Here is a 23,263-nt window from a genome sequence, read left to right on the forward strand (position 1 = left end):
TTGTCTCTCATTCTTTAAACATAAACCCTTAATGTTTTTACAAAAAGTTCTTGATTAGAGGCACAGCAAAAAAGAAGTACAGAACAATTAAAATTTAGAAATTGCATACCTACAATGAAAAGACACAATTAAAGTTTAGAAATTGCATACCTACAATGAAAAGAAGGGCATGCAAAGCGAATGAAAAGACATCTTCTGTTCCTTTTAGGAGAATTAGCTAGGACCTAGTATTAATCTTTAAAACAACTACTATCTAAAAATCCTACTTGCAACACTGGTAATAGATTAACAGATTATCCATGACTTTCAGATGAAAATAAGCTGGATAGAAGACTAGGAGAATAAATAAGAACCTTGTGATAGAAATGGGAGTCTAGGGATGCCTGGGTGGCTCAGTTGGTTGGGCATTTGCCTTCTGCTCAGGTCATGATCCCAGGGTCCTGGGATTGAGTCCTGCATTGGACTCTTTCCTTACTCGGAAGGGACCCTGGTTCTTCCTCTGCCTGCCTGCCCTGCCTGCTACTCCCCCTGCTTGTGCTCTCTCTCTCCCTCTGACAAATAAATGAATGAAATATTAAAAAAAAAAAAAAAAAGAAATGGAGTCTACTTTTCCTCAGTGCTTTTAAGGGTGTCAGCAAACAAAGCTAGGCTGAGTATTCTTAATTATTCATTAAACCACAGTCAGAAGATGTGGAGGTGCTATTTCAGAGACATTTATTACTTAGGATGGAGTTTCTCTAATTGCTAATCACAACCCACTGAGTAATGTTTAACATTATATACTGAAATCTAGAAAGTGCCAGTGTAGGATGTTATAAATAGCAAGAATATTTTTCTCAAAATCTTTGCTTCATATATTTATGCGCACACACATTCACATTTATGTACTGGTTCACAGTAATTAAATGCAGTCTTCATTCTTTCCACTCTTAAAAACACTTCTATTTAAAGTAAAGCAATGAGAATAGGCAATGTAGAGAGAAAGTGCATCTTACTTTCTTTGTGGCTTCCTTACAAAGAGCACACAGTAAATACAAGGCACAATAATCTTATTAATCTCCCTATTGCAAGTCTTTAAAAACTGGGCCAATTATATATTTCTTACTATGCATTCAGACCAGAATTTTTAAAAACACTGGTTTGAGTTTAGCTCTTTCTTGAATTTACAAGTTTTTAAAAATTTTCTTTGCCAAAGTAGACCAGGAAAAATGCTGTCTCCTACAGATTTTACTTCATCCCTAACTTTTACTCTCTTAGATTTAGCATATAGCTTAAATTCTTAATTCAAGTCTGCATTCTCAAAACACAAAACCCAAGGAGTTTCAGAAGTATAGTATTTAAGAGAAGCAGCCTTCGAATTTACAGGTAACCATAACCCTCAGTCTTTAATGGAAGCCAACTTTCTGATGTATCCCAATTAAGAAGTTTGGACTTAAAAAAACCAGGATGCCTTAAAATTAAAAGTTTTGCTCTACTTACTGGCATAGGACAATGAAGATGGGACTCAAATCCCTTATCATAGCTATAGAGTGTAGACTATTCAGCAAAAATGAAACCTCTGTGAAATATAACCAAGCAATAAAAACAAACTGCTAATTTGGAAAATCAGTGATAGCCTTTTTGAGAAAGGAAGTCTGCAGCAATATCTCTGTAATAATGCTCCTCCTTAAGATCTTTTAAATATACTTTATTAATCAATTTTAAAAAATACTTGACCATTACAAGGAATTAAATCTTTATACCCCCATTTTTCATCACAATTCCACTAATTCAGACCAGAATCGTGTACTTGCTGCTCTACCTGGACAGTTTTTCATTAGAAAACTGCTCTTCATTGCTTTACTGTGATGCTGACACTGCTTTTGTGGTGCTGGACACTGAGTACTAATTCCTCTCCCATTTCCACCTGGATAGGATTCTCTAAAACAACTGCCGCTTGTTTCCAGTGGGAGGCTTCACTTGAAGTATCCAACCTAATCTCGTCATCAAGGTACATATGATACCAAAAGGGAATGGCAGTCACTTGTCCAGATTTACAAATGTGTACCTATGAAAATTAAGAAATCATGAAAATTTTATCAGAGTAAGTAGAGTAGACCTGGATAAGTAAGTCTGTTTTTTTAGTCAATTTTAGCTCCAAATTTTGTAAAGATTTAATCACCCAATTCAAATTAATACCAATCTACTGTATTCACTAGTATTTACCCAAGCTCATTTTTGGATACTGTTTAGAAAAAAACATAACATTTAAATTGTCAAAGAAAGTGGCAAATACTATTTTGTGTACATTAAGTATTACCTAGCTTAAGATAATTCTAAATATGAAAAAAATAATCATTTTGTATTACCTTCACTTCTCTGTTAGAGGTGTTTAAATATGGAGTCATTAAATCTAGTCTTAAGAGTTCCACTGGCTTGCTTAAAGGTATACAGGGCAATGAGGACAGATCCAAAAATACGCGTATAGGTACCTAAAGAAAATACAAATTTTTCACTTTTACTCAATTCTTTTTGTGGCCATGTACCCTCTAGTGCTTACTTCATACTTGCATCCGTAGGATATAATGCTTTATATATCTAATACCTCATTTAATTCCCTTATCAACCTTAAAGCATAAGCACTTTCATGATTTCAAGCTTTGTAAGGATGAACGAACCAAGGCTTAGTCAGGTTAAATACTTTCAATTATCTACAGATTCTTTTCTTGGATGAAAGCAAATTTTTACTTAAGGCAAATAGCTCCAAAAATTTTAAACCCAGGATGTGCTTATGTGTGAAAGATGAACTAATAAGCAAATAGTACAGTATTATTTATTGTACTATTTGAGAAAATATGCCAAATTCAACCAAATAATAGTGGATTTCACTTGGAAAATAAAGTTTATTTGTATAAAGCAATGGTTCTCAGCTTTGGCTGCCAAGTTAAAATCACCTGAAGAGGTTTTAAAAGCCCCAACTGCTCAGGCCACATCTCAGATAGATCTGGAGTTGGGATCCAGGTATCAGTAGTTCTGAAAGTTCAGTCAAGGTTGAGAGTCACCACTATTAACGTGTTCCGTCAATTTTAATATCAGTGGAACATTCCTACTAGCAACTTTTAGCCTCTTCATTTGAAATAAAAAGGGAACTTGTTTTGAAAGTACCCTCTTGGGGTGCCTGGGTGGCTCAGTGGGTTTAGCCTCTGCCTTTGGCTCAGGTCATGATCCCAGAGTCCTGGGATCGACCCCTGCATCAGGCTCTCTGCTCTGCAGGGAGCCTGCTTCCCCCTGCCCCTCTGCTTGCCTCTGCTTACTTGTGATCTCTCTCTCTGTCAAATAAATAAATAAAATCCTTGGGGGAAAAAATGATTGAAAAAAAAAACAAAAAGAAAAGAAAGTACCCTCTTTCCTTTTGAGTAAAATATTAGAGCAACTGCGCATGGTGAAGCAGTGGACACAGATCTATCAACCTCTCTCCCTCGGCATCCTTGAAGGCATCCAACCTTCCCTGCCATAACAACACAGCAGTTCCATGCCATTTCCAGGACTCATTGCCCTTTATCCTCGTTTGTATCAATCACCAGAAGAAGCTCTAGATTCCTGTTACCTCTCATCACATGCCCTCTAACCCTCATAGTCTGTCCTCACTCCTGTTTCTCAACCTAGCCTCCTGGCCACTCCTGGCATCTGTGCTAATTCTTACATTTCCCATCTAAAGTTCATCATTTCATGAATTCTCTAGAGTTCAGTTCTTTCTACATAGCCCCAAGGTGATTCACTCAGGCTTTAAATATCATCTACCAATTTTTTTTCATCTATCAAATTTAAGTACCAAATTTTATCTCTAGCCTCAATCTTTCTCTGAATTCTTATCCTACTGTTCAATGATCCCACAAACACATGAACACAACCTGATCCTCATGCTATTTTCCCCATTTCAGTAGATGATAACTATTCTTCCAGGTGCTTTCATACCCCACATCCTATCTACCACAACCTACCCTCCAATGTCTCTACAATCACAACACTTGGCACCACCTCCACACTGCTACCACTTATTCTAGTCTTAAGTCACTACCAACTCTCACCTGGATTACTGCCGTAATACCTTTGCCTGCTCTCACAAGTGGTTTACTTCTAACACAGCAACCACAATAACTTTCAAAACAAGATACACGGTGTCATTCCTCTGTTCAATACCTGCCATGTGTCTTCCACCCTTTTCAGAGTAAAAGTCTTCATAGGACCAAAAGGCTCTACAAGATCTGGCTCCTAATACTTTTCCGACTGCATCTTTTACCTGACCTGCTGTTTCTGAACACTCCAGTCATGCTCTTGCCTCAGGCCACTGCACTTTTTGGTCCTTTGACTTGTTTATGGTTTGCTTCCTTATTTCTTCAGTTCCCTGCTTAAATATCACTTACCCATGAGTCCTTTCCTTAGTCTTCACCTATATAAAATAGTTTATCACATACCCCCATTCCCTATCTCATAACCTGCTTTATGTTCATAGCACTTTTAACCACCGTCATTCTAATCTTTTTACTAGTTTATTATCTATCTCTTGTTTGTCAATCTGAACAGCTCCATGAGCGCACGAACTTACCTCTAAGATGCACAGCTATATTCCCAAAACCTAAAGTAGCACAAATATGGTACACATTTGTTGAATGAATAAATTTCTGTTATTTTCTGTACAGTCCTCTTTGTGATTTCACTTCCCATGGTTTCAGTTACCAGCAGTCAACCAAGGTCCAGAAGCAGAGGATCCTCCTCCTGGCAAACTGTCAAGTCAATAGTAACCTAACACTTACATCATTTCCCTCACATGATCTCATTAGGATACTAATGAGAGGATACGAGAGGCATTTTATCATCCCACGTCATCACAGAAGGGTGAAAATGGTACAATAAGCTATTCTGAAAGAGACCACATCCCTGTAAGCTTTATTACAGTACATTATAATTATTCTATTTTTAGTTATTGTTATCTCTTACTCTACCTAATTTATAAACTAAACTGTATCATAGGTATGTTTAGGAAAAAAAACAGTATAGACAGGTTCAGTACTATCTGGTGGTTTTCACTGTGGGTCTTGGAAAGTATCCTCCATAGATAAGGGAGGACTACTATGTAGTTTTTCTCTTTTTTAACACCTCTCATTTTATTTCATTGGTTCACTCAGTTGTCTATGTAACAGATAATTATCATATTAGAAGAGAGGAGACAATACCACCTAAGAAAATGAGTAAGTGGACCAGGAAATGTGAAACTACCAGGCAACCTGCCTCTTGAGATGAGTAGTCACAAGCGGAGGAGAGACCAAAGTCTGCATATTCAGCTGCAGGGCTACTGGTGTAGAGAAGGCAGAAAGCTAGATTTAACCAAGGTAGGATTTTCCTAGCCCACTAAAGAGAATGGATATCTGAAAAGTATATGGACCATGGAATACACACTCGTAAGGAAGGGAGGATATAAAATGGGAAATACAGTGAAATGATGGCAGGATCAAAATATCATAGATTCTGATGGAATCAAAGAATTATAGACACCAAAATCAAGAGGGAATAAGCTAGAAAGGAGATAGTGGTATTTCTGAACCACACAAACAACTAAAACTTTTTTTTTTTTAATTGATTTTTTTTTAGTAATCTCTATACCCTACATGTAGACTCTGAGATTAGGAGTCATACACTCCTCCAACCAAAATAGCCAGGTGCTCCTAAACTTCTGTCTTCTTTTTTTTTTTTTTTTTAAAGATTTTATTTATTTATCTGACAGAGAGAGATCACAAGTAGGCAGAGAGGCAGGCAGAGAGAGAGGGGAGGTACAGGCTCCCTGCTGAGCAGAGAACCCGATGTGGGACTCGATCCCAGGACGCTGAGATCATGACCTGAGCCGAAGGCAGAGGCTTAACCCACTGAGCCACCCAGGCGCCCCCTAAACTTCTGTCTTCTGATAAGTATATTCTCCTTATTAAACTCTCCAAAATCTGAGATTAAACAAACACTAAAATCTCAGTTAGCCAGCCCTAGAAAAAAAGCATTTTCTCAAAAAATGTATATTTGCTGAGCAAGTACTACTCACAGATCTAACTGTATATTCAAAGCCTTACTATGTATAGCCATTAGATAAAAGTTTTAGATGTCACTTCTTTAAACATGTACTCAAATCCTACTTCCCAAAATTCTCCTTTGGCTTACATATCAGTATTCCACCTACTTCCTACCTCTGTCTTCAACCCCAAACCTCTTCCCTTAGACACTCCACCCACTCACACAATTTTAACTCACAAATTTGTATTCTGAGGCTAATGCCTCTGCCAGCACTAAATCTTGAGTCCTTGTTTCCCAAATAACAACTAACCCCTTTGCTTTGAGCTCCAGTTTCCTAGGTTTCTGCATTCCTACTCACAACAGTCTGACTGTCTAGACATTAGCTGCTTACATCTATCACCTGCTAACCTGAGTTTTCAATGTAATTAAGGGTTCCTGTTTAGAATGCCAGTCTTTCTCTGGCTGCTTCTGTTTTAGACAAGAAGCACCCTTTTCCCTAAGACTAAATCTGGGACCCTATTTTTCACTTGTAACAATGGTTCAGAGGAATATCTGTAGCCTTTTGTCAGTGGGAACAACAGACTTCCTTGGCTATTCTAATCTCTAGGGATTTTCACTCATAAATTCCTTTGCTCTAGGACACTGATTACCATCCTAATCCAGCTAAACACACTGTCTCAATAAAACTACAGAGAAAGATAAGGTAGATGGGGTTAACATCCACCTGGCTGAACTTCTAAACACTTACCTGAAATTGATTAATAAAAGGTGCTATATTTAATCCAAGAGTACGTTCTGTTCCTTGAACAGCACTCTCTTCTACCAGTGTCTGTGATTCCACAAGCAACCCGAACATCAGTACATACTGAGGAAAGATCTTGCCTCCAGATTGTAGCAGACACCTAGAGAAGGAAAAATATTTTAAAAAGCGTCTTGAGGGGCACCTGGGTGGCTCAATGGGTTAAAGCCTCTCCCTTCGGCTCGGGTCATGATGCCGGGGTCCTGGGATCGAGCCCCGCATTGGGCTCTCTGCTCAGCGGGGAGCCTGCTTCCCCCTCTCTCTCTCTGCCTGCCTCTCTGCCTACTTGTGATCTCTGTCTGTCAAATAAATAAATAAAATCTTTAAAAAAAAAAAGCGTCTTGATTCCCTACATTTTATAAATGCCAATAACTAAATCAGAATGAATTGGTGGGCTACAGATTGTACATAATCTAATAGATTTTATGTTATTGGCTGGTAGTTCAGAGTGGTAAACCACTGGAAATAATTTCCCAAAAAGTCAAAGTGGCCACTGATTCATGAAAGAGAAAAACCACCAGCTGGCTGGATGGATAGGTCTTTAGATTCAGGAAGATCATCAACTGATATTAAAACTAGTGACTGAAAGTCTTATTAGGAAAAAGATATTACAAAGTCTCAAAGTATTGCCCATCCCCCAAATAACATACTCATTACAAAGGGAAACACAGCAATTTATTGTGGAAAAACTTGATAGATACAACTTAAACCAACTGATCTAAATTATTACATCAACAATAATGGAATAAAGCAATACTATGCACCTTGTAATGTGACAAGACTTAGGTAAGATTCCTCTCTAAAATGGATAATCCAAATCTATTAAAAACAAAAAAATGGGGCACCTGGGTGGCTCAGTGGTTAAAGCCTCTGCCTTCGGCTCAGGTCATGATCCCAGGGTCCTGGGATCGAGCCCCACATTGGACTCTGTGCTCAACAGTGAGCCTGCTTCCTCCTTTCTCTCTCTCTGCCTGCCTCTCTGCCTACTTGTGATCTCTATCTGTCAAATAAATAAATAAATAAATCTTTAAAAAAAAAAATGAGGAACATTCTAAAAAATAAATGACCTACATTCTACAAAACTGTTTATGTCATGAAAAACTTCGGAACTGTTACAGAATTAAGGAGACTAAAGATACAGGACAATTAAATGCAGTATGTGATCCTCAACTGGATTTTGAACCAGAAACAAAAAAAAGCTGTAATGGATACTACTGCAACAAATGGTGAAATCTGAGTAAGACTGTACACTAGACATAGGTACTGTGGCCATCCTTCCTGATTTTGACAACTGTATGATGGTTATATAAATGAATATCCTTGTTCTTAGAAATATACACCAAAGTATTTAGGGGTAAGAGAACATGATATCTGGAACTTATTCTAAATGGTTCAGAGAGGGGGCGCCTGGGTGGCTCAGTGGGTTGAAGCCTCTGCCTTCGGCTCAGGTAATGATCTCGGGGTCCTGGGATCAAGCCCCACGTCGGGCTCTCTGCTCCCCCCTCTCTCTCTGCCTGCTTGTGATCTCTGTCTGTCAAATAAATAAATAAAATCTTTTAAAAATATATCAAATAGTTCAGAAAGAATAATAAAGCAAATGTGGCAAAATAGTAACAATTTGTGCATCTGGCTATAAAGTGTATGTTAAAAATTCTTTTTTGTTGCTGTTGTTAAAAGTTCTTTGTTATTCTTTAACTTTTCTGTAAGCCTGAAATTATTTCAAAACAGAAAGTTAAACACTGAAAGAAAAAAATGTAATTAAAAATCGAAATGTTCTAGTAAAGAACATTAAGAAGAGTATTAGTAAAGGGTTAATAAAACATTCTCCTCCTACAACTGATCTTGGGTTCACCTTTTGATTCCCTGGAAATCCCATAAAGGAAGAAGACCAGCCATCTTAGTGTGATCAGCAACACTGCTTAGGACAAAGATTTTTTTAATTGCCTCTTAGTAGGTAGAATGCATCAAGACTGAGAGAACCATGAACAAACTATAAGCACCTGATGTACCATCTTTCGGCTTCCCTGAGGGTGGTTATCTTGCAACCAAGTTTTCCTATTGCTACACCTACAGGAGGTATTAGTTCCTATGTAAAGTTTAGGGCTCTTAAACCAAGGCAGCTCCCATGTCCATCTATATAGTCTTACCTCCTCACATCCCAGCTGTGAGAAGCATGAGGCAGTAAGTGGGTCTTCTACTACCATCAAATGAAGCAATTGGGAGAATACTTTAAAGGACTTTAAACCAAGTCATTATTTTCATTTGCCACATTTAGAGTCACACATTAAATCCCTCATTTTTACTGAATATTCTAAGCTGGTTTCCACCTGAACTTCTAGGACAGGCTATTTATAGACAAATGGACTTCATATTATCATATGTATCTTTCATAGTAAATTTTTCCTCTTAAATACACAGGATTAGTAAGGATCTATCTATAATAACACAAGGCTAAGGTCTGGTTTTGCCAAGACATTTATCCTCCAAGTTACTAAAATTACTAAAAGACATTTATCCTACAAGTTACTAAAATTTTATGCTATGTAGTTTCCCTGAATGGGTCATTAAAATCTTGACAAACTTATATAAAACACCCATTCCTCAAAACCACTTTGGCATTTCTGCTCTTAAATTAGTTTCAAATCATTAATTCTTCTGTCTTTTACTAAACTGATTCTCTCAACCATTTAAAAATACTACATCTAAAACCAGAATGACAAACTATAACAAGACATGACAACTAAATGCAATGCAGGACCCTTGATTAGAACCTAGATAGGATATTACTGGGACAACAGGGGAAATTTTAATATAGACTATATATTAAACAATAGCATTTTATCAATGCTAAGTTTCCTGAGTGTGATTTTATTGTGATATGTAGAGGGGGGGAAGCCTTTGTTCTAAGGAGACACACACTAAATGTTAAAGTAAGAGTGAAGGTTATAAAGACAAAACAGCAGTCTTGTTTTCACTGTTGCAACGTTTCTTCAGTTTGAAATTTTGAAATATTTCAAGATAAAAAGTTGGTGGAAAAGTTTACAATAAGTAAACAGACTGTTCTTGTAACAATTCTCCCTAAAGATTAGCTAGCTTATCAGAAGCCATGTCATAACCAGATCATTTGAAGAACACAGAATCAGCAAGGGAAGTTAGAGATGATTCCTAAATATAATGAGACAAGTCATGATCCTAAATCAGGATAATCTCTCTTCAGTAAATATAAGTACACGATCATTTACATTGTAATAAATCCTATATATTACAAACTAGCCTAAAAAAGACTTCCATATTGACCCCAATGCTTTGCTTATTTTCGTTACTGCTTTCCTATCAACTTCTAATATTTTAGGTAAATTCTAGTAGAAATTAATCTCTACAATTAGTAAAATTACATAGCTCTTAACAAAATTCCTCTTAACAAAATTTATCTTCCAAAAAACTGAAGAAACCTGTTTTCCTCAAATGGATCAGGTTTAATTCTGAAAATTCATGTTACTAAATTTTTCTCAAGTTATTTGCTAATTGTGATCTGTTTAAATAGAACCAGATCAGGGCACCTGGGTAGCTCAGTGGGTTAAGCCTCTGCCTTCGGCTCAGGTCATGATCTCAGGGTCCTGGGATCAAGTCCCACATCGGGCTCTCTGCTCAGCGGGGTACCTGCTTCCCTCTCTATTTCTGCCTGCCTCTCTACCTACTTGGGATCTCCCTCTGTCAAATAAATAAATAAAATCTTTTTAATAAATAAATAAATAGAACCAGATCTAATTTTTCTTTTAAGGGCACAAGATCTCAAATGACAGATAGCCACAGAGCTTTATGCTGCTTGACTAATCCCCTCCACCCCCCCAAAAACACAAGAGGGTTACTATACTATGAAATCTGCAAGCTGAAAAAGCACACAGGTTAAAAGTCAATCTTTTAACCATAAAAATCTATGGAAAAAAGGAAGGGAGGGCAATACATAAAATCATTTTGGAAAATCAGACCAAATAAAGTATCAAAATTTTACCCACTGAACGTTTAAAAAGTTATAAAAGGCTGAATCAAGTACTAATGACCATGCCAGAGATAAATACTACACAAAGGCAGTATATGAAAATTATTTTAAAAGTCTGTAGTCCTATTATTTTAATCTAAAATCTAAATCCTTAACTCAATATTACTGTTCTAACAGAAATGCTTCTTAGTCACGTTAGATAAAACAGTAATCGCCTTGCAACTATGCTTAGCTTTACTGACATTGTTTTGTTGTCACTTATGCCACTGGAGCTGCCAGACTCCTCAACGGAATCTTCTTCAAAGCCAAATAGCACTTCTAAACCATCTGTGCCTTCAGGGGTGAAAAAATACATTCCAACTCAAAAGTTTAACCATAAATGGCAAAAATTCTGAAGCGAAGAAATCCTTCAGTTTCTTTGTGACCCAACACAAGATGTTTTTAAATGGGTTTAAATTAAAAAAAAAAAAAAGTACCAAGTTTTAAAACTTTCTCCTGTGTTTTAATTTAGTATGACTAAACATTTTACAACAATGACTACGAAAGTAATTAGAAACTACATACTGAAGTCTGCGAAATGACTCATTTTCCCTCGCTTTGGGCAGGGGGAGGGTGGAGAGGGATGGTGTCTGGGAGGAGTTCCAGTGAGAAAGCTCCCTTATCCCAGATATAATTTATTCTTCCAATCACTAATTGCACCCCCTTTCCCAGGCATGAGACTTCCCCTTTGTTAGAGGCTAAAGTAATAACAGCAAGCCTGTGTGAGAGTATCTACATACCTCTATCCCCAGAATCAAGATAAGCCAGGTAAGGAGGTTGTACAATAGCTTGGGCTAAAGGAAAGAACCACTGGTTCCCCACTGTTCCTCAGGAGGTATTTGGGGGAGAGGAAAGAATACCGGTTAAAACAATGATGACAGGAGCTACTAGCATTTAGTGCCTAGAGATGCCAAACATCCTGCAATCTATAAGACAATCCTATATAAGAACTGTATTTAAAAAAAAGAAAGAAAGAAAGAAAAAACAAAAATGAAAAAACAAACAAAAAAACTGTCCCACTCAAACTGCTAATAGGACTCCTCCCCCCACTAAGAAACACAGGGAAGAGGAGTTGGTAGCTTTACATAAGTCGTTTTCCACTATTATAACACAGAACACATTGCTAAATTGTTTTTATAACTTTTAAAAAATCCTTTAAAGGTTCCATTTAAATAAAATGTGACTGACTGAAAGCTTTCCCACTAAGATCAGAAACAAGACAAGGATACCCACTTTCACTACCTCCATTCAACATAGTCTCTGGAAGTCCTAAAGGAAGCAATCAGGCAAGAAAAATGAAGGGCATCAAAACTAGAAATGAAGAAGTAAAATTATCTCTGCTCATAGACAACATTATCATATATTTAGAAGCTCCTAAAGATTCCACACAAAAATGTTACAACTAATAAATTCAGCAAAGTTGCAGGATATAAAATCAACACACACAAATTAGTTGTATTTCTAAAACTAGCACAAACAATCCAAAAAAGGAAATTAACAACCCCACTTATAATAGCATCAACTCAGGAATAAACTTAACCAAGGAGGTTAAAGAGTTGTAAGCTGAAAACTACAGACATTGCTGGAAAGACACAAATAGGAGCAAATGCACGGCTCAGCCAGTTAAGCATCTGCCTTGGACTCAAGTCATGATTCTGGGGTCCTGGGATTGAGCCCCGTGTCAGACTCCCTGCTCAGTGAGGAGTCTGCTTGTCCCTCTCCTTCTGTGCACCCCCACCCCACCTCCCCACTCCTCCGCATACGTGCACTCCCTCTTTCTCACATAAATAAATAGAATATATATTTTTTTAAGTCGCGAATAAACTGAAAGACATCCCACATTCATGGACTGGAAGAAAATATTGTTAAAATGTAAATACTACTCAAAGTGAGCTATACAGATTTAATGTAATCCCTATCAAACTCCAACAGCATTTTTTACCAAAACAGAAAAATTGCCATCCTAAAATTCATATGGAATTTCAAGGGATCCAGAATAGCCAAAACAATCTTGAAAAAAAAACAAAACAAAAAACAAAAACAAAGTTGGAGGTTTTACACTTACCAATTTCAAAACGTATTACAAAGTACAGGGAAAATGACCATATAAGCAAAATGGTGAATAGGAAGCCTCCAACTCACCTCTCCCCGGAGACACTTAACAAAAACACACAGACTAAACTGTTTCTGAGATATCTAGAAACTAGTTAGGAGGTTCCTATACCCCAGGCCAGTGCACAGCCAGAAAGAACTACATGGAAAATGGTAGGAAAACGTATCACATTTACTTGCCATAGTCCCTTCCCCTAACACATACAGCATAGTACAATCAAGAGAGAACTCCCAATCCCCTGCTTCCCGTTGCAGAGAAAAAAAGATAAATGCTCCAAAAAAATGCTGGAGCATATATACAACATTCTGACTTTGGGTGGGGGGCTGTCCAAAGGACTGGTTTCTCTCTTGAATGAACCTAAGCAGCGACAAAAAAATGGGAGTCAGGTTGGGATCTCTGATAGACAAAGGAGATCATTTGACTTGGTTAAGGAGCATAGGGTGTGCGGTACCACAGAGAGACATTAGGGTGAGCTCTAGTACCATGGCTTGCCATAGCACCAAGGAAGCTGCAGTACTGAAGTTGGAATTATCATGACTCAACCGCACCCCTAGATATATATGAAACGAATTGAAAGCAGACTCTCAGAGAGATATATGAACACTCATATTCACGCACCATTATTCACTGTAGCTAAAAGGCAGAATAACTCAAATGTCCATCAACAGATGAATGGCCAATGAAACGGGCATCTTCATACAGTGGAATATTAGGCAGTTTAAAAAAAAGAAGGAAATCCTGCTACATGTTACAACATGAATGTACCTTAAGGACATTATGGTAAGTGAAATATATCAGTTACATAAGACAAATACCATACGATTCTACATATGAAGTATCTAAAGTACTCAAAAAAATAAGAAACAGAAATTGGAAAGGTGGTTGCCAAGGGCTTGCCAGCAAGGAGAACTAGTGTTTTGTGCTTATAGTTTTAGTTTTCAAAGATGAAAAAGTTCTACTGATCTGTTGTACAATAATGTGAATACACCTTAGTACTACTAAACTATATGCTTAAAAATGGTTATGATTTTTAAACATTTTAAATGGTTAATCATTAAATAATTTTTAATGGTTATGATGGTTTTATGATTTTTCCACCTAGGAATGCCTCGGTGGCTCAGTCAGTTAAGTATCTGCCTTTGGCTCAGGTCCTGGGATTAAGCCTCCTGCATCTGGTTCCCTGCTCAGTGGGGAGTCTGCTTCTCCCTCTCCCTCTGTCCCCCTACCATGTTCTCTCTAATGAATAAATAAAATATTTTTTTAAATGGTTAAGATGATAAATTTAATGTTTTTTTACCACCACCACCACAACAAAAAAAGGCTTAGCTGCTTAAAAACACACTTATTATAAAGCTTATTATAAAGAATAGGATGGTAGTGTCATAAAGACCAGATACGTACATCAATGAAATGGAAGTAAAGACTTCAGAAATAAATTTTTACATATATGGTAAAATGGTTTTTGCCAAGGCTGTCAAGACCATTCAATGTGAGGGGTGCCTGGGTGGCTCAGTTGGTTAAGTGACTGCCTTTGGCTCAGGTCATGATCCCAGGGCCCTGGGATCCAGCCCCACATCGGACTCCCTGCTCAGTGGAGAGCCTGCTTCTCCCTCTCCCAGCCTGCCCCTCTGCTTACTTGTGCGCTCGCTCTTTCTGTCAAATAAACAAATAAAATCTTAAAAAAAAAAAAAAAAAAAAAAGACCATTCAATGTGAAATGGATGTCTTTTCTACTAATATGATAACCATACTCAAAAGACTGAAGCTGGGCCCTAAATGTATGCCATATACAAAAATTAAATCAAAATGGATCAAAGATCTAAATATAAAACCTAAAACTATAAACACTCTTAAAAGAAAACATAAGAGAATAGCTTTAGACCATAGCATTTGACAATAATTTCTTGGAAATGACACCAAAAACAGGCAACAAAAGTAAAACAAAAAACAAAGTGGAATGTATCAAAAAATTAAATTTCTGCATATCAAAAGATACTCTCAATAAACTAAAAAGGCAACCAACCCACAGAATGGGAGAAAATATTTGTCAATTATCTGATAAGAGATTAATATCCAGATACACAGAGAATTCCTAAAACTCAATTAAAAAAAAAATCTGACTCAAAAATTGGCAAAGAACCTTTAGAGACATTTTTCCAAAGAAGATATACAAATGGCCAATAGGCACTCAGATCTGAGCAGCACAACTAAAGGACTTTGAAGCTTAGTCGAATTTGCTTTCAATATTAAATACAGGGTCAGTTTTTGCCTCCACCAACCAACACTAAAGGGAAAATACCTTGAAGAGAAAACTGTATTATAAAATAAAGATTTTAAGACCTAAGACGACTGGGACTTGTTTATAAGAAGCACTTTGCGGGGCACCTGGGTGGCTCAGTGGGTTAAGCCTCTGCCTTCGGCTCAGATGGATGATCTCAGGGTCCTGGGATCGAGCCCCGCATCGGGCTCTCTGCTCAGTGGGGAGTCTGCTTCCCCCTCTCTCTCTGCCTGCCTCTCTGCCTACTTGTGATCTCTCTGTCAAATAAATGAATAAAATCTTAAAAAAAAAAAAAAAAAGAAGCACTTTTCTCTGCCAATGTACCATCGAATGTGTACTATATGTTTCTTAAAGGTATTTTTTAAGATTTTATTTATTTATTTGAGAGACAGAAACAAAGATAATGACAGAGACAGCTGGAGAGAGCATGAGATGGAAGAAGAGGGAGAAGCAGGCTCCCCACTGAGCAAGGAGCCTGACTTGGAACTCGATCCCAGAACCCTGGGATCATGACCTGAGCCAAAGGCAGACACTTTACTGACTGAGCCACCCAGGTGCCCCATTTAAGATATTTCTTATATCATAAAGATGAGATTTGATTTTTTCCTTATTTACCCTGAATATCTTTTCTGTTCTTATAAACCTCTACTTAATTCTCTATACTATATATAGGCAGTCCAATCCCAAAGCAGGCTCTCTTCTTCACACCTATAGAGAAGGTGTTCCTTTAGATGAAAAAAAATGAGTACTGACATGCACACAAAGAGAAAGGGATAATGTCTCATATCCTGAAAAGCAATGTTTAAGGAACATACATGATCATGACTCATTTGTACAACTACGCCATTAAAGAATAAAAGAATTTACATGAATTTAAGCTCAAAAACCAGAAGTTGTATTTTATGTTTTACCTGGATATTGCTGCTTTTTCCATTATTTCCTGCTGAATGAGCCCAGATGGCTCAATGACATCCAATATAATTATACTCCACAACTTGTCTGATTTTGGCCTTTGCAACACAGCAGATTCATCTTCCACATGCCTTAACCAAAACTCAAGTGTTTCTTTAGGAAAGTGATTGGCTTCAGATATGAGGTCCAGAGTGATACGATGCTGGTCTTTTTCCACAGAACTGTAAGGTTTAACCTGCCCAAGTGTGCCAGCAATTATGGGCAGAATAGAGAAGCCTTCAGACACATCTAACACATAGAAAGGTTCAGGGATGATCTCTTGAGAATTACTCTCTTCACTTCCATAGCTCATCTCATTCTGACACTGAGTGTCCATGGCCTGACACAGTTTCTCTGGAGTCAATGAAGACAACACTTTTCTCATTGCCATTTTAAAGCCTTCATGATAGACGTTGTTATTAAGCAAAGCAATTTCTGTGGATTCCAATATACATATCTGCTCCACAGCATCTGGTTTACTGGTCTGAAGGTTAGCCAGGGCACTACAGAGTTCAGCCTCACTTCCTAAAGTGAGCAAGTCTTTATTTTTGATAAAATTTTTTCCAGTATCCACTTCACATTCTGGACCAAAAACACTGATATTCTGGATTCTTAAGTAACAATCTTGACAAGACACTTCCATCATCACATGGTCCCCACGTTTTATCTGGTAGTCTTCATAAAATAGTAAGAAAGAAAAAAATTGTAATTGATGAATATATTTATAAGTCTGAGGATCATACAAACTCCCCCACCCTCCCCTATTCTGAAATCACTACAGGAAAGATTACATCTATTGATTTAATGGAATTAAGTGAATTAATCTATTCATTTCCTACAAAAACCAGGAAAAATGCCTCTAGCTTTCTTAGCCAAAAACTTAAATTTGAAGACAATTAACTTATAGCATAATAGAGAGATTAGATTCAAGATCTCTACTATTAGACCCCAACTACTAGTACTACAGTGCTTTTAGTGCAATCACTAGCTATCATCGTCTCCATATTAGGGGATGGGGGAAGGGTTCCAGGGGACTCTTAGTCTTCTTCAGTAATGAAGCCAACCAAACCCTCACCTTAGCTTAAAGGGATATTCTTTTCTCTAAGAAATTTCCAGAAGAACAAGGCAAGATTTAATAGAATATATTTCTAACTGTAAGTATTTAGACACTTGGATGTTTAAGAATTTGATAATATAAGGAAGGATTAAGTCCTACAATAAAGACTATATCATGCTCTTATCCATGAGCTTTCAAACTCGGTAAAAATTTAAATGTAAATGTATAATCACAATTCCTTCTTATCAGCTTTAGAACCAGTTGCAAATACAGGTTATTCTTGTTTACACATTTAAAATGTCCTTTCCCGGGGTGCCTGGGTGGCTCAGTGTAAGGTTAAGCCTCTGCCTTCGGCTCAGATGATGATCTCAGGGTCCTGGGATTGAGCCCCGCATCGGGCTCTCTGCTCAGCAGGGAGCCTGTTTCCCCCCCTCTCTCTGCCTGCCTCTCTGCATACTTGTGATCTCTATCTGTCAAATAAATAAATAAAATCTTTTTTAAAATAAATAAATAAATAAAAAATAAAATGTCCTTTCCCTAAGAAAGATTAAAAAAGAAAGCCCACCCAAGTAACTATTAGAAAGAATAAAAAAATAACACATGAAAAGATGATCAAAATCATTCATCATCATGGAAATACAAATCAAAACCACAATGAGATATAACCTCACACCTGTCAGAATGGCTAAAACCAAAAATACAAGAAACAACAAGTGTGGGCAACAATGTAGAGAAAAAGGAACCCTTATGCACTGTTGGTGGGAATACTGTGGAAAATAGTATGGAAGTTCCTCAATAAATTAAAAACACAACTACTGTAATTACCGTACGACCCAGTAATTCCACTACTGGGTAGTGGAATATGAGAATGAATAATGAAAATGAATACAAAAAAGAATATGGAAACACTAATTCAACACTAATACCTACGTTCATAGCAGCCTTATTTATAATTGCTAAGGTAAAGAAGCAGCCCAAGTGTCCACTGATAGATGAATGGATAGAGAAGATGTGGTATAGAAGGGAGGGTGTGGGGATGAGTTAAACAGGTGATGGGGATATGGGGAATAAGGAGTGCAGTTGCTGTGATGAGCAAGTGATGAGCAGGTGGTATATGGAAGTACTGAATCACTATATTGTACACCTGAAACTAATAAATACACTGTATGTTAAATGGAACTTAAAAAATGTTTCTAAAAGATGTGGTATATAGATAGAATATTACTCAGCCATAAAAAAGAATGAAATCTTGCACTTACAACAATATGTGATGGATCTAGAGAGTATAATGCTAAGTGAAATAAGTCAGTCAGAAACAGACAAATACCATAGTACATTCACATGTGGAATTTAAGAAAAATAAATGAACAAAGAAAGAGACAAATGAAAAAACAGACTCTTAACTATACAGAACAAACTGGTGGTTACCAAGGGTGGGGGGCAGATGGATGAGTGAAACAGGAGAAGAGGAGTAAGAGTATATTTATGATGAACACTGAGTAATGTAGAGAATTACTCAATTATTACAATGATTATCTGAAAGTAGTATAACACCATATACTATACTGGAATTAAAATTTTTTAATAAACTCAAATAAAAAATGCTACTAACTGAGTGCCAGTTGCTATGCTGCTTATATGCATTTTACATCCATTATTTCTTTTTTTTTTTAAAGATAGATTTTATTTATTTATTGTCACAGAGAAAGAGAGATCACAAGCAGGTAGAGCGGCAGGCAGTGTGAGAAGCAGACTCCCTGCCAGGCAAGGAGCCCAATGCCAGACTCAATGCTGGGACCCCAGGATCATGACCTGAGCCGAAGGCAGACACTTTTTTTTTTTTTTTTTAAGATTTTATTTATTTATTTGACAGACAGAGAGACAGTGAGAGAGGAAACACAAGCAGGGGGAGGGGTAGAGGGAGAGGGAGAAGCAGGCTCCCCTCTGAGCAGGAAGCCCAACTCGGGGCTCGATTCCAGGACCCTGGGATCATGACCTGAGCCAAAGGCAGACACTTAACCGACTGAGCTACCCAGGCATGCCTTGTCCATTATTTCTTAAAATCCCTACAACAATCCTGCAAGGTAGGCAGCATCATCCCATTTTTGTATATCAAATAATAAAAGCTCTGGAGTGCCTGGGTGGCTCAGTGGGTTAAAGCCTCTGGCTTCGGCTCAGGTCATGATCTCAGGGTTCTGGGATGGAGCCCCACATCGGGCTCTCTGCTCAGTGGGGAGCCTGCTTCCTCCTCTCTCTCTGCCTGCCTCTCTGCCTACTTGTGATTTCTCTCTCTGTCAAATAAATAAATAAAATCTTAAATAATAATAATAATAATAATAATAAAAGCTCTGAGACATAGCAAGCCAGCCAGGAAGTCGGTAAGCAGCAGTGCCAAGACCTGAATCCAAGTCTACCTGACTGGCTCCAAAAACACCATACTAGCCACAAAACTATACTCATTTCAAGATTTAACGATCTTGCCAAATTAGATCCTTGACTAGGAAAACTACACAGAAATAGAAACTTATTACCTGCCCCCACTTAAAAAAGGTAGAATTTTTCTATGTAATACAACTTATGTGAACTATATTGAAATCCACCAAACTGCTGGTAAAAAAAATTTCTATACAAAAAATATCTTTAACACAGACTTCTCTAGGGAAGTCCGTGAATTTATAAACCCTCTAAAACTGCGAAATTTTGTTTTATATGTGTGTGTGTGTGCGCGCGCGCGCGCACGCACTTTTATGACCTGGGGCTCCACAGATTCTACAAGCAGCAAGAACTCCTACCCTAGTACTTTTCCACTGTTCTATAACAAATAGACTAGCATTTCTCTTATCTATGGATGACCAGAGTAATCAGAGCTAAAGAAATCACATTTTTAAAAGATTTATTTATTTATTTGAGAGAACATGCATACGAGCAATGGGAGGGGAGAAGGAGAGAATCCCAAGACGACTCCCTGCTAAGCACAGAGCCCTACACATGGTTCAATCTCAGGACCCGAGACCATGACCCCAGCCAAAACTGAGAGTCAGACACTCAACCAACTGAACCACCCTGGCACCCCAATGATAGGTATTTTTGAGTGGTATGCAGCAATTACATTTTAATTTCTCTTCTTAAAACATATATTAATTATTTAAAACTACTTTTTTTAAAAAAGTAAGTTCTGGGGTGCCTGGGTGGCTCAAACCTGTTAAGCAGCTGCCTTCTGCTCAGGTCATGATCACAATGTCCTGGGATTGAGCCCTGCATGGGCTCCCTGCTCAGCAGGGAGCCTGCTTCTCCCTCTACCCCTGTCCCTACTCAAGCCTGAATGCTCTCTTCTCTCTCAAATAAATAAAATCTTTTTCAAAACAATAAAAAGTAAGTCCTAAAAAACTTAACCAATCTCCCTTGACTGGAAATTTCTTATTCAAAGTAAATTTTTTTACACTAATTCAAATGATTACAGGATTAAAGCAACAAGATTTAAAAAAACAAACAAAGAACAATTAGATAAGACATACCTGCAAGGTCATGTACAGGGTAGACAGCTTGTTCCCAACATGTTTCCTCATTAGGACTTGTGGATAAACTATGTTCATCATCAAGATGGAGTACAAACCAAACCACAACGGCATCTAGTATGCCTTCTTTAATAACAGGAATATCAATTTTACCAGGTTTTTTAGTTGCAAGACTTTTTAATTCCTGACAAAAATGTAAAAGGAATGGAAACATTTTATATATTTAATATGTATATATCATATCACCAATATTATATCACTTTCCATTTCTGTAAATTCTCACATCTGCCTAGTATCCTTAGGAAAATCAATATCCTTACACACCTGCAGCCATTTGAGGCATACTGGATGAAAAGCTCCCATCTATCATAGTGGAATACTGTGTAACTATTAAAAACAATGAGGCAGATACATAATACTGATGTAGAAAGAAGTCCATGACCAAAAAAAAAAAAAAAAAAGGAAAAAGAAAGAAGTTCATGATATATTGTTGAATGAAGGCAGCAAGTGGCAAAAAAATAGGGATTTTATTTTTAAAAAGTGTGTGTGTGTGTGTGTGTGTGTGTGTGTGTGTGTGTGTGTTTAGAAGAATAGAAAAGCAACTCTAAAAAGATGCTCCTCAAACTCGTGGTCTGGGGAAAGTAGCACCTAGATTTTAAAAAGGGAGACGTGGGGCGCCTGGGTGGCTCAGTGAGTTAAAGCCTCTGCCTTCAGCTCAGGTCATGATCCCAGGGTCCTGGGATCAAGCCCCGCATGGGGCGCTCTGCTCAGCAGGGAGCCTGCTTCCCTTCCTCTCTCTCTGCCTGCCTCTCTCCTTACTTGTGATCTCTATCTGTCAAATAAATAAATTTAAAAAAAAAATTAAAAAAAAAATAAAAATACAAAGGAAGACGTATACTGTTTCTTTTCTTCTTTATTACTTGAAAGTGTTAAACAAGTAAATACTACTTCCAAATTAAAGCCTTACTAAAGTGTTTTTTTTTTTAAACTGTGGCAAAGAAAAATTAACATAAGCTCAAAATAAGAAAACGACAGCTTTGGAGTATTTAGCAACTATAACTGTATTGTTCCCTACTATAACTGTTATATCAGAAATGAAATGCTCTTGAAGCTCAGCCTCAGTAAGTAATGTCAAAAGTGTTAATGCAGCTCCAAACCACCTTAAGAAGAACCTAGTAACAATTAGTAGGGGATTAAATTATACTAAATTTATGAATTTTAAAGATCACAGGCTATAATGGCCCTTACAAAGTCTTCTGTCCCCAGACACATCTCATCTAACCTTAATGATCTTCAGAGCAGGACTCTGTGTAACCTTTCTCAATTTCCTTGGGCATTTTCTTTATGCAGCACATCTGCCCACCACCCACCAATACATACACAGATAGAGACATAGGGCAACCAACTTGTCCTGGTTTGCCCAAAACTGTCCTAGTCTAAAACTGAAAGTCACATGTCTTGGGAACCTCTCATTTCTGGGCAACTGATTTGGGTGATCACCCTGATACAGATATGATCTAGAGATTTGGGTTACTGTTCTTTTCAAGGAATACTGTTAAACTGAAATGGCAGCATGACATTGAGAAAGTCAGAAAGCTCTAGGTTATAACTCTTGCATTCACACCTGCATAATTTGGGGAAAATTAATGTAAGAAACAATTCCCTCATCTATATAGCACAAGGATAATCTTAACTGCAATTATAGTTGCAACACTGTTGTAAAAACCATCTAAGAACACATGTGAAAGCACCTGTCACGTTATACATTTCCAACAAACCTCAGGGATTTTTTTCCCTATGTATTTAAAGTAAGTACATAATTTCAGGAGAAAATACTGATTATAATTAAATCATTTTCCTTATATGTAGTAAGTAGAATCCCATGTAAATTCATAAAAGAAGACTGTCCTATGTATTACTTTAAAGAATGCTTGAAATTTAATGCTCAAAAATTATGTGTTCTTTCTTTTTTTTTTTTTACCTGAAGATTGTTGAAATCTACTGTCATAATTTCAAAGCGCTCTGTCAAAGCCAAATACCCGCCAGGAACTCGACTCATCTTTTCAGTTGTATATGGTTCAACTGTCTCATCAGTATCTAGAGAAGAACAAGCTGGACTCTGAAATTTCACGTTTGTTGGTAAACAGATCCCAGCAACATTCTTAGTACCCACCCTGGTAGGAGGGAAAATGAGAAGGGGAAGGGAGAAAGATGTTTTGGTTTTTTGTTTTGTTTTTTTGTTTTAGAATCAAGTAACACCATCTAATACTGAGTCCAGAAAGAACAAACATAAAAATGAAGTCACTTTACTGGCAGAAGTTTAAACACAATTCACACACAATCACTAACTATAAAGCAAAACAAATGACAAATAGGTCTATAATAAAACTAAAAACTCTTTTCATCAAAAGCTACTCAGCTTTAAAAAAGTACAAAGGCACATTGAGTAGAAGCAATTTATAATACATCTATTCAA

At 37.3% G+C, this 23,263-nt stretch overlaps 1 protein-coding gene across 1 annotated transcript in view; it reads right to left on the reverse strand.

Annotated features, from left to right (window-relative positions):
- Positions 1-1,362: 1,362 nt before the first annotated feature.
- Positions 1,363-23,263, reverse strand: part of PRMT9 (protein arginine methyltransferase 9) — a 39,706-nt gene continuing 17,805 nt past the window's right edge. Inside the window, exons 7-12 of the mRNA XM_080796702.1 lie at positions 22,769-22,961; positions 20,788-20,971; positions 16,176-16,890; positions 6,785-6,938; positions 2,349-2,471; positions 1,363-2,047 (exon numbers count right to left, since the gene is read on the reverse strand). Coding sequence (XP_080652828.1) covers positions 1,832-2,047; positions 2,349-2,471; positions 6,785-6,938; positions 16,176-16,890; positions 20,788-20,971; positions 22,769-22,961 — 1,585 coding nt within the window. The 3' untranslated portion in view covers positions 1,363-1,831. The remainder of the gene's footprint in view (positions 2,048-2,348; positions 2,472-6,784; positions 6,939-16,175; positions 16,891-20,787; positions 20,972-22,768; positions 22,962-23,263) is intronic.

This window comes from Martes martes (assembly GCF_963455335.1).
Source record: "Martes martes genome assembly, chromosome: 2".
NCBI lineage: Eukaryota > Metazoa > Chordata > Mammalia > Carnivora > Mustelidae > Martes > Martes martes.